At 40.9% G+C, this 13302-nt stretch overlaps 1 protein-coding gene across 1 annotated transcript in view; it reads left to right on the forward strand.

The window, feature by feature from the left end:
- Nucleotides 1-13302, forward strand: part of CLCN2 (chloride voltage-gated channel 2) — a 2181634-nt gene that overhangs the window by 1603270 nt on the left and 565062 nt on the right. The window contains 1 exon segment of the mRNA XM_044070805.1: nucleotides 1467-1488. Within this exon segment, the coding sequence (XP_043926740.1) occupies nucleotides 1467-1488 (22 nt within the window).

Below are 13302 nucleotides of genomic sequence, written 5' to 3' on the forward strand. Positions count from 1 at the left end.
GCTTCACCAGAAGAAAATTTAAGTTTTGGAATGGTCCAGCTAGACCCCAGCTTAAATCCAATAGCAAATCTGTGGGGTGACCTGAAGAGGGCTGTGCACAAGAGATACCGTTGCAGTCTGACAGATTTGAAGCACTTTTGCAAGGAAGAGTGGGCAAATATTGCCAAGTCAAGATGCGCTATGCTGATAGACTCCTACCCAAGAAGACTGAATGCTATAATTAAATCAAAAGATGCTTCAACAAAGTATTAGTTTAAGGGTGTACACACTTGTGCAACGAGCTGATTGTACATTTTTTATTTTTTATATTTTTTCCTCTAACAGATTTGTTTGTTTTTCAATTGAATTGTACAGGTTATAGGTCACATTAAAGGTGGGAAAAGTTTTGAAATGATTTATTGTGGTCTAATTTTTTTATATCACAAAAACCTGGCATTTTAATAGGGATGTGTAAACTTTTTATATCCACTGTATGTACTATAGTGCTACATATTTATCACCTGCTCCACTGAGCTTATAGGGCTGAAGAGTGTCCAAAGGTAGTTCTAAGGTGGCTGACATCAGCAAGCCTTGTAAAGTAGGTCATTTTTGAAGTTTGCTGATTGGAACAGGCCTCAAAATACTTTAGCTACAAATATGCACACACGCGCGCACACATACACACACACACACACACACACACACACACACACACACACACACACACACACACACACAGTTGCCACTGCTGAGATTAGAACCCCTACCTATCTAGATATATGCACTACAGTGCTACATATTTATTGTCTGTGTCACGGAGCTTATACATCTGAAGAGTGCCTAAAGGTACTTCTAAGGTGGATGACATCAGCAAGCCTTATAAAAATAGGTTATTTCTGAAGTTTACTGGGATGAAAAGGCCTCAAAATACTTTAACCTACAAACACACACACTTGCCAGTGCTGTGATTAGAACCCCTGCCTATCTACTTATATGTACTTTAGTACTACATATTCACTGTGTGCACTATGGAGCTTATAGGGCTAAAGAGTATCCAAAGGTACTTGTAAGGTGGATGACATCAGCAAGGATTGCAAAGTAGGGCAGTTTTGAGGTCTACTGGTTGGAAAAGGCCTCAAAATACTTTAACTTACAAATAAACACAAGCACACACACACACACACACACACACACACACACCAGGTGAGGTGAGATTACAACCCCTAACTGACTACTATTATACAATAGAAGTCACCTTCATACTGGCACGTGCCAGTGATTGCAGTCGGTGTGCAACTGTCTGCATGAGGGCATCACTCTATGCCTTTCAGGGTGTCTCTTTCTCTCTCTCTATGACTCTCTCTCTGTCTGTCTCTCTCTCTCTCTCTATCCATCTCTGTCTGTCTCTCCGTCCCCATCTCTGCCTGTCTATAATTGATATATCTGTATATGTTACCTATATATATATATATTTATGCCTATCACAGTCAACAGATGCAGATATATCACGTATGTGCCACCTCCAGGTAGCTGCGGGTAATTCTGTCTGATGGAGGTGGAGAGGCACAGTTAAGGTCTACTTAGCTGTCTATATGTGAAGACATATCTGGACAACAGAGTTGTATAGTCAGATGTGGGTTTCTACATGGACTGTAATTCTGTAAGTGTAGGAGCATGCCCAGTAAGACCTTCAATAGTTAGAGCTGGACTCCATTCCAGAGGTAGCTGTAGTCTGGTCCAGGATTTTGTGTGCTAAAGATGAATGGCTGATGAAGCTGTGTAAACAGTCCAGCACCTGAGTGATATACTATGTGAGGAATCTCCTGGCTGTGTGCTGTCCTTATTAATTGAGTCATATCCTGGCATGGGTACAGAGTGCATTGGACTAAGAAGAGTTTTCCATAATATGTGTGGTATATTCTACGTAGCATTGTGATTTCCTAGTATGTGAGTGGCAGATCATTATAGTGTTATGTGAGGGAGCACTGACAGACCTTTGTTTACTGACCTCATACGCTGCAGGGAACAATTTTACAGCAGAAATTGTTCTAGTGTGCACATTCTAGGTTTGTTTGGCCAGTGGTTCTCCTCCCCCTTATATGTGTCTCTTTGGCCTTCTGTAGTGCAGTTGCAGCCTTTGTCCACAGTTGCTGCTGTTATGTATTTGTAGTTATGGTGTGAGTGGGGTAGAAGTTGTAACATCGCACACAGGGTTACAGACCTCACACCTCTGGCTGTACCTGTTTAGTGGGTTGTGCATTATTGAGCCCCATAGATCCGCTGTGGTCCTCAGATGGTTTATGTTTCACTGTTATTGTCAGGCTACAGGTTGGCCATAGCTCTCACACTTTTACAGACAGGCATCTGGACAGGCCCATATATAACAGTCAGACACAGGCCCAGACATGGGAGCAGGCTCTTAATATTGCTCTTCCAAACTTACACAGTTGGTGGATTGGTTTTGTATTAGCTTACATTTACTTATGGATATGACAGCTGCATCTCTACTGCCTGTCATTGTTTTCACATCAACCTCTATTTGTTTGCCAATAGTTTGTCAGGCAAATGCAGTGTTATGACAAGCAAAACAGATATATGAGGCATACGTGTGGACATTCTGTGACACCCTGTCATTCAACGGGTATGGATGATGCCCACTTGCTTGTTGTCAGTATTGACACGGTGATGTGGCAGCCTTTATATCCTGGCAGTTGACTTGTCACAACCAGCTGTTGTAGTAGGCACTGTGTAGGTTACTCAGACCTGTGTACTGTCCATATGTGTAGCCCCGTGTCCCACCATTGCCCAACTTTCCTGCAGTAATAAATATTGAGTACTGTCCAGTGTCTAGAACTCCTACTGTTGGCGTAGCTGACATGCAAGATAGTTGCCATGGCCAGTCTTGAGCCATTGAACCTGACAACTACAGTACTACACTTAGACCATTAGGCCACAACAGCCACCACTAAGTGGTGTCTACTTGCAGTCACTATTAACCACAAACATACATAGCACATTGACTCCTGCATATTTCAGAAATGGAACAAGTTATCAAGTTGATTGTGACATCTCTGGCAATGTGTGGCTGCTGCTATCACCTTACAGATATAGATGTTGCTGCAGTTCTGTGTGAACACAGGTGTGTTGAGAGTAGGGAGCATACATCTCAAGTGTACACATCTTCACAGACTGTGCAGATGTTTAGCTCATAATTTGGGCCTATCTGTCATAATAGTGTGGTTGTGTGGCAACTAATGGTAAATATGTTACTGACTGAAATTAAAAAGTAATGACAGACATGTGAGTTTGACTTATTGACCTTCAGAGACATCACGCTACTGCAACAGCTGTTCTATCAACTTTCTGTGTTTGTAAGTGAAATATTTACGACTTGTCCCTGTTGTATGTGTGGCCCCTGTCCTTCCATTGACCAGCTTTCCTGCAGTAACAAATATTTCATTCTGCACAGTGTGTACAACTCCTACCATAGGCATAGCTAAAATGCAAAATAGCTGGCATGGCTAGTCTGGTACCACAGATCCGGTCAGCCACAGCACTGTGTTTAGACCATTAAACAACAACAACTAACAGTAAGTGTTGTCTACTTACTGATAGTATTAACCATGCACAGACATAGCACATTGACCCCTGCATATTGTGGACATGGAACAAGTTAGCAAGTTGATTGGGACAGCCGTGGGAATGTGTGGTTTGCAGTTCATACCCTACAAACATAAATGTTACTGCATTTCTATGGGAACACGGGTGTGTTGAGGGGGGCATAACTCTCAAATGTACACATTTGTACAGACTGTCCAGATGTTTGCTTTACATTTTGGTTTTATTTAGCATAGTATTGCACTTGTCTTTGAGAATACTGGCATATCACTAAAGACCAAAGGTTAGAAAGTAATGACAGACATTTGAGTTTCAGATTTCTTACCCTTCAGAGAGGCAACTGCAAGACCTGCTGTGATATCACTGTGTAAGTTTGTAAGAAGAATATTTCATCACTGTCCTTATTTGTGGTTCTTTGCCACACATTTCTTTATGGCTTTGTACAGCTAACTTGCTGGGAAAGGTTAAGAGGTGTGTATGGGACGCCAACGTGGACATTCATGCATGTGACCTATAACCCTGCAGTTTGTTAGTCCCCCACATATACTGTGGTGGGTTTTGTCACCTAGGGGACTACTGCATATTCTGTGGAAGCCAGTATTTGTGTACATTTCCTGTTGTCCAACATAGCTGTCAGTTGTCTGCTGCTATCCCGGTAGGCCACCCCATTCCCTTGCATGCATGTAACGATACCATAGATATGCTACCACAATATACTACTCCATTCATTAGTTGTTAAGAAGCGTGACTTTCCTTTTGCCTGTGGCAGTTGTGAGGACAGTGCTTCAGGGCTGACTCAGTCGGATGCACCCAGTACACAGCCTGTGTATGGTAAGGTACAGTTAGTGTGATATATGTGACATCCTTTATACTGTGTGTGCAAGTCGGAGAGAGGTGTCAGCTCCTGGGTCGCTAGCTTGTCAATGTATGTGCTATGTGTTGCCTCTTTGCCAAGGCCAGAACATACTGGGCACGCCTATGTCTGCCTACAGAGACAGGCTGAGGGGGTTCCTCCTCCGAGTTCCCCTGTCCCTGTGGGGACCTTGGCAATGGTGGGGGGGGGCTGTGTCTCCCTTCTCTGTGAATTTCCTGTTGCAGCTTTTTCCACAGGATCATATTGTGTAGCATGGCACATACTATGAACATGTATGCACATGTGGCTGGGAGAGTACTGCAGGGCTCCACCAGATATGTCAAGGCAGCAGAACCATGACTTCAGCAGCCCAAACACAAGATCTACGATGTTCCTAGTTTGTGGGTGTGCCTCATTATGACATTCTTCTGTGTGTGTGTGTGTGTGTGTGTGTGTGTGTGTGTGTGTGTGTGTGTGTGTGTGTGTGCGCATTTCTGATGGTTGTCATCATCCACGGTTTCAGTACGTAGCCAGCATCCTCCACAAGATAGTTGTACGGGATGCCCCCTGTCAAAATCCTGGTACAGCTTTGAGGCTTGCCAGATGTGGGATTCGTGATAACTGCCAGGGCTGCTAGCACACACATTGATAATGCCCTGGGTATTGCACTTGACTTGGCAGTTGATGGAGTGATAGCCCTTGCTGTTGACGTAGGCTCTACCTTCTTCACCGGTTGGTGCTTTGATATGGACAGAACTGCAGTCTAGAGCACCCACTACATCTGGGAAGTGTGCTACACAGTGGAAGAGTCGCATTAGCTGGTCGTCTCCTCAGAGGTGCTGGGGAAATAAATGTGCTCACTGGCATGTCTTAGCATGACATCCAGGGACTGGTGGAGTTCCCTGGATGCCGATGCCTGTGAGACCCCCACTGGGGAAGTAGGTCTTTGAAAGTACCTGTAGCTTGTATTCTTAAGGCTACACATACCTTTAATTTCACTGGGATGGGTTCCCCTCTGTTGGCTGTGGGTCTGAGTTGAGCATGGCAGAGCTCAGTGAGTTGTTGTAGTATGTCCCTGTCCACCTTGTAGTGCTCTACTATCTCCAGCTCATGTAGTCTCTGAAAGGTTACTCTGGGTCTAAACACTCTTCTCCTCCTCAGTCTGGGCCAGTTGTCAGCATCATCCTCATCACCACCCTCAGTCTGTAGCACGTAGAGATGTAAGCAAAGCAGCAGCAGCCCCTACCATTTTGTCAGTTAAAATTCCCAAATGTGTACTCCAATAGTGCAGAGTATGTGGGGAAATCAGATTGAAGAGTGTCTGCATACTTTATACTGGTGTGCTGCAGATACAGCCTGTGTGATTGGCTGACTATGATATATTCCACCTGCAGCTACATTATTGAGGGGTTTGAATGGCCCACTCTGAGTGGCAGAGGCCTTATTAGTCATTTATAGTTGACTGCCTTTTGTCTGCTATTTCCTTTTATATTTTTTTCCAATTTCCTCCACTTTTAACCCATCGAGCTAGTGTAAACACTACTGAGCAGAAAGGGCCCTCCCCTGTACACGAGCACGCTCAGCATTTCTCTCACCAGCTAAGCAGCCTCAGACATACACCCCTGCTTAGCTGTGTTTAGCTGAGTGCAAACAGAAGCCACAGAGCTCCAATGTGCTTACACAAAGCATGACACACCCCCCTTTCATGTCAGCTGCCTCTTCTGCCTACACCACCACATTGTAGCCCCTACACGGTTAGGTACCTGCAGACATGGTGGCCCATTTTGCTATTCAGTAAACTTGGCTCATTTGCATACACCTAATTACATATACACCAGTTACAGCACTACACGAGAGTCTATGTCCTTAGCAACTACTATCTACCATTGTATGAGTCTGCATGCTGGCCAGTATAATGGGGAAATTAGTTTTAGCTTATATAATCCCCTTTTAATATTTTAAATTTATGTTTTGTCAGATCACATGTTTGGGCGCCTTTGCACTCCACTTAAACATGGCATATGTGCCAACAAAAATAACTTTTGATTTTTAATATTTTGCAGCAGTTTTACATGCCAGTGGCCATAGTTTTGGCCATTGACATGCCTGATGCAACTACTACATGCTTTACTTTTAGTTGTCATAGCCCTGTTTTTTATTTTGCAGTCTGGTACACAGAAAGTTCACGCATACATTTTTAATGCAGACACGGCTCCTACACGAATGCCTGTCTGCTTCCTGGATCAGTAAATCACCTCATTTACATGTTATTCACCAGCAAATGAGGTGATTTACATTCCACAATTGCCTCCATGGCAACATAGTGCTGTGAGGCTCATGCAACTCTCCAGCCTTGCTTCCTGGATCGCTCCGCCTCCGAACTCCGTGTTCAGGCTGCAGCACTATGCTTACACAGAGATTAGCTCCATGTAAGAAATACTGAATTACCCCTAATGTTTTTCCCAAAAATATTTTTCAACTTTCTGTGTACATAAATCACCAGTGGCTCCATTTTGTCCCACCAGCTTCCAAGATCATCTTTGTCTTTATGAATCTTAGGAATCCCAAAGATTGCTGGGATTACTGGTTTCTTTATCTCTAAGCATATAAATTCAGCCTATGTAGTAAATGTCCTGATGAAGTAAGTCCATTAATAAACAATCAATTCTTGCATAAGCCACATTGATTTTGTTCTGTGAAAAAGTTTAATAATTGCAGTAATTGAACAGTAATGCCATCATTTTACTTGTGAATAGTATGCTGTCCATCATTACAACCCTGTCAACTTTATCAGGTGTTATAATACTTATATCTTGATTACCCAGTAAACTAATCAAAAGTTGTTTACGCGCTTTAGTCAGATTTGGTCTGTAAGGAAAAGGATTGCCACACATCATCCTAATCCCTTCCTTACAGTGTCGCTCCAAAGCCACGATTACAGGGTGTAGAGGCGGATTATAAGTACTTTTCTTAAGAAAATTATAACTTCTGTTCACATTTTGAGCGAAACCCAAGAAAAATTGCTGAGTGAATAATGATGGGTGATAAATTCTGCCTACCAAACATGCCAGTAATTATGATCTGCACCAGGAATCCATACGAAGCTTGTGCCAAGTTAACCTCTGCGAATACTGAAATCCTGGAGTTGTACTAATCTGAATGGAGACCTCCCATGCTCTTCCCATCCACCCACAGTCCCACATGTTTAGTGATATCATGATGTACCCAAGTACCTGAGCTGTACTGTTCTCTTAGCAGTTGCTTCTGCTGTACTCTTCCCCCTCTCCTACGCACTTACTGTCAACACCTGAGCCCATGCCATCCTGTTATAATGACTAAAATTGTTGTGATTTTGCATCATTAATTCAAGATGAGGAGTTTAAATAATGAAATGTCCTTTTCTGTTTGGATGAATATCAGAAAGTGATGACTCACCAAAGTGTGGCCCCTCTATTACTGTACTTGGGTGTCAGATACAGCTATTAAGTCCTATTACACATTAGTTAACCTTAATGCACCTTAACCTTAATGCACCTTTTTTTTGAGAGTCATCAGTGCTAGCTTTTTAACGCATTCATAAACATAAAGGAGGATGTGTTAAAATTAATGATTAAACAGAAACAGTCCGACATTCTAGTGTTTCAGCCCTTTTATTACTAGTTAAAGTGTGTTTTCTGAAGAAACTGGAATGTTGTAATTTATTTTAAAGTTTGCAAAAGAATTAAAAGTAATTAATTACATGCCAACATAAAAATAAAAGTCAATTACTTCTGACTTGGATGATTGCCTTCACGAGTAAACAGCCATGGCATTTAGGAAGGTCTTGATAAGGAATAGTTACGATTGTTACTTCGGTGATCATGGGGTGTACCTTTAGACCTAATGTTGGTTACTCATTCATAGTTAAGATGTATAAAATCAGAGTGTCTGCATACTTTTTAAAAGAAAGACTTTTCTTTGGGAGAAAATGCATTTTAAGCTATACTCGTGGGGGGAAATATATTATCTTTTTGGTGACTTTTGTATTTTACCAGATGTTATAGTTCTTCTAATGAACTGTATTTTTTCCTGAATTGCCTTACAGACATGGAATCAGTCAGCCATGCCTTCAGTGCACCAAAATGCTGCATTTACTAATAGATCATAAATATTCTGTGTATGAGAGAGAAAGAATGTCCATGATCTGCTCAGAAATGCATCCCTGCACATTCTAAAATGTATAATATAGTAAAGAAATAATGACACACTGCAAAACATTTGCTTGAAAAAGACATCCATTCAGGTCCTTCTGTTCAGTGAATATCTTGACATTTTAATGTGTACCTCTTTTCAGCTTTTTTCACTGTCTAGTTGCGTGCTCTATCCGTTATTCTTGAGGTAAGATTTTAAGAGCTTTGATAGAAAAAGCAAATACTGTTATGTGTCATGTCTGTTTCCTGGTGGTTTCAGCACACAAATGTTTTTGTTTTGGCATGTGTAGGCTGTGAAGATAAGCACTGCTAAACCAGCTGTGCAGAAACTCAGTACCCGATGCACTGATATTTTCATTAAAAAATGCATTCCTGTGTAGTGGATTATGGCTAACTATAGTAAAAGCCAGGCATTAACCACAAGAGACTGATGACTTCAAAGCAGAGTCACACCATTGAGATAATTGGTGGGATAGGAAAATGTCTGTCTTTGTCTGCAGTCATTAGGTGTTATTGCTGAAAACAAGCTGAAATGTATTGTTAGCTGCGCAGTTAGTAGTAGTTGTAGTGGAGTCTATCATTATGTGCTCTTGGAAATGAACTGAAGTATCTAACATTGGGTAAGTCAGCAAATTTCCTCTGTTCTAGTGCCATTGTGATTACTGAGAGATCGAGGAAAGAGTTGCTGCTTATTGGGTCAGTGTCATAAAATGCTAAAATAATTTATTGTAGGCAGTGCTACTTGCATTTGGTCAGAAAGACATATATCATCCTCAGTACAGTTAAAGTAATTGGGTCAGAGGAACTAATATCAATTACTGTTATATCTGAAAGCAGGATAGTTACTTTTCTATTTTTGTATTTATCCTTTTATTGACAAGGTTGGTCCTACTAGAAAGTAGCTTCTTTTAAGCAGAGACCTGAGGTGGTATTTATAGTACTGGGGGAAATTTGGATAAGGTATCAGGGAACTTCACCTGTTCATCTCAGTCGGTGCTGCAGGACCTTTTACATTCACCTGAGCTGTCACCAATTCATGAAGATGACCCCTTGGTTTAACATTCAGGAGTGCAGCACCCCTCCAGTGCTTCACTACAAGCTCAGCAATCCAGTCACCTGGAGTGAGAGTTGAACTCGCCTTCTGGTCTTCCATCACAAATGTGTGACACCCGTTCAGCCACTGGCACTATGGGTTGCCATTAGTTACCTATCATGTATTGCTGTATGACCACTGATTTAACAATTTAAGTGCTCCGAATTGACCTCTTCAACATGTGGTTCTACCCCATTTGTGTCCACCTCAAGTAAACAGTTGCTTTCTGCAACCCCAACTTGCTTTGAAGTCACCAGACACTCTGCAGAACATTGCAAGTGTTGGAAATTGAACAGAATGAGACCTGTTGACTGTTTTTAACATTAATGTAGCTATGTTCACAATGCTGAAATATTACAACTATTCTGCTGTATCTTTTTGTGTGTCACAATAGAAGTCCTCATGTTTAGATTTTGTTTTCATCTCCTAAAAGAAGCTAGGGGTATTTCCAAATAGGTGAGATTTCACTTAGAAGGTGAGGAGGTCTTAACCTGAAGAAACATGCTTCATGGAATTGCCCTCAAACCTTGCCCTTCACAAACATGCAAACAGCCGGTGCTATGGTGACATGGTTGTCAGGGGAAGTATACCTTTCTACTTCCTTGCTCAAGAATTCCAGACAATGGCCACGGTGATGCAGCACTTAGCATTTTCACCTCAGAGCAAGAGGTTCTCTGGTTCGATTCTCGGCTGGTGTGCCGTCTTTTTGCAGAGTCTGCATGTCTTCCCTGTAGTCCAGTGTGTTTTAAAGGCATGCAGGTAGGTGCATGTGTAAATGCCTTTTGTGAAGGTTGGGGCTGGCAACTCGAAACCATAAAAACTTCACTGCCAATCAATCTGCAGGCCGGTGATCCGCTCTGGCGACCTCTAACCAGGAAATGCCAAAAGACATTGCTTGCTCAAGAATTCCAGACAAAACCAAAAATAATGGGGACAGGGCAAAAGTTAGGGACAGATTTTAAATATTACTGTTATAAATGTAGAAATTGCTAGAATTGCATGTTTTATATTACTATGCATTTTCTGAATTGTAGGAAGTCTGAAACTCAAATGGGTGTCATTATGTAGTGAGTTTAATTCTTAATGATTTTCCCAAATGTTATGCAGAACAAAGAAAAGTATAAGGCAAAAAAAATCTGGATATTCTGTAAAATTCTGGGCACTTCAGAACTATGAAGAGAAGCAGTGAGGTAAAGCCACTTTCAGAAAAGTGTGGTATTTAAGCAGTAACCGACGTGGTGTGGTATATTATAGCAATAACCCACGCCTGGGTGTGGGTAATGCTGGATTTACCCACGGTTGGTGTGGTTTGGTCACGGGGTGAAGCCCGAGTGACCAAACAAAGCCAACCGTGGGTAAAGCCAGCGTTACCCACAACCATAAGTAGGTTATTGCTATTATACAATGACATTATTTAAGAAAAAAAATAATTAATTTTCTTAAATAATGGCATTATATAATGCCTCCTTGCTGCCCTTCCACAGATGTCTGATATTCTGTGGCAGTTCTGATATACTGAGCATGCATATGCCTACGCAGTACATCAGAGCTGTGGGCAAAAGCAACGGAGAAAGCAAGATCTCCGTTGCTTTTTACAAACTGTTTCGCTATGTTAAATGGGTTTAACATAGCGAGACAGCTTTAAAAAAAGCAGCGGAGCCATTGCTTTTTAAAGCTGTCTCGCTATGTTAAACCCATTTAACATAGCGAAACAGTTTGTAAAAAACAACGGAGAAAGCAAGATCTCTGTTGCTTTTTACAAACTGTCTCGCTATGTTAAACGAGTTTAACATAGCGAGATAGCATTAAAAAAAGCAACGGAGAATCTCCATTGCTTTTTTTAATGCTGTTTCGCTACGTTAAATGACATAGCGAAACAGTGTGAAACAACTGAGATCTTGCGTTCTCCATTGCTGTAAAAAAAAAAAAAAGAATTATAGTAATGGAAAAAGTCCGGGTAACCGGACCTTTTTCCATTACTATAACTCTGATTTACAACATGCACGCTGACCAATCAGCGTGCACGTTTTTTGAATATTAATGGGGGGTTGTTGTATAATGAAGATTTACCCACAGTTGGTGTGGTTTAATCATGAGGCGAAGCCCGAGTGATTAAATAAAGCCAACCGTGGGTAAATTTCATTATACCACAACCACAGAGTCGGTTATTGCTATTATAATGACATTATTTAAGAAAAAAATACTTACCTTTTTAAATAATGTCTTTGTATAACAGTGCATTACTGTTCTTCTGCTGTTTGTGGTGCACTGCTTTCTTGTTTTGATGTACTGTGCATACGTATGGGACTTGTGTCCCACTCATACCCAGTACATCAATGTTTTGAAATGGAAGCAACGGAGAAAAGAAAGTTTGTGTTGCTCTGTTTTTTCTTTTTTTTTTTTAATTTGTTAAAAAAAATGTTTTTAGTACTTTATACCAATGGAAAAAAGTCCAGGCGACCGGACCTTGTTCTGTTGTTATATTGTGGGATTTACAACGGGCACGCTGGTCAATCAGCGTGCACGTTTTGGAGGTCATTGTATAATAATGACTTTTGCGCAAGGCTAGAAGAAACCTAGGACTTTCTTTTCTTCAATCCTTGTTGCACCTGTATTAAGGTTTAGATTAGTTATGGAATGTTTGTTTTTAATTCATAGTAAGAAGTGGGTTTCAGTATGTTGATCTCATTGTACTGAAACTATGATTGCTTGCAAGAACTGGCTATGAGTTAACATATGATCTGACAGTTATAACTTTGATTTGTGATAGCTTAGTAACTGTCATTTATGGCAGGAATAGTTATGCGTGAAAGGACTGATGTTTCAACATTCCTTTTTCAGTGATTTACTGATCCACAGGTGCTGGGTTTGCTTCTGTCTTATTACTCTTATTTCAGGTTTTACACACATGGTTTAGCAGTTAGAGAGCGTAGAAGATTCCAATTACATTTAAACATTGACATTTCCTTTCTTTCCTGAAGCACCTAATTTTTTTTATGTGGCTTTCATGGTTTTGACAGAACAAAGTATGAAACTGATATTGGGTGAAAGGCTACTATTGTCCTTATCCACGACCTTGCATATCCTCTGTAAAAGGCTGAGGTTCTGCAACACTTGCTAAGGTATGGTAATACATTTGGAAGACTGCAAAAGAAAAAGTTTGAAATAGTGAAGCAGAAATGTGAGGAATGCTGTGCTTACCCATCTTGTCTGCTCTGAATCCCTTCATTGTATTACCTTTATTCATTTTTTAACTGGGATTTCATTTTCTTTCTAGAAGCTTTTCATTCCTTTTGCTACAGTGTGTGTGTGTGTCTGTGTCTGTGTGTGTGTGTGTATATATATATATATATATATATATATATATGTATATATATATATATATATATATATGTATATATATTAAAAGAAATACCACTGAAGCAGGCTCAAATGCTGTGTCGAAGAAAGACAAAATGAATAAATCCAATAAAAAACAGACACAGTCACGACCGCAGTATCCAGTACTAAAAGATTTTACTTCAGGAGCGTAGAACACAAGTGCTTTCACTATAATAGCTTCATCAGGT

The sequence above is a fragment of the Protopterus annectens genome, chromosome 4.part1 (genome assembly GCF_019279795.1).
Source record: "Protopterus annectens isolate FY-2018-M chromosome 4.part1, PAN1.0, whole genome shotgun sequence".
NCBI lineage: Eukaryota > Metazoa > Chordata > Ceratodontiformes > Protopteridae > Protopterus > Protopterus annectens.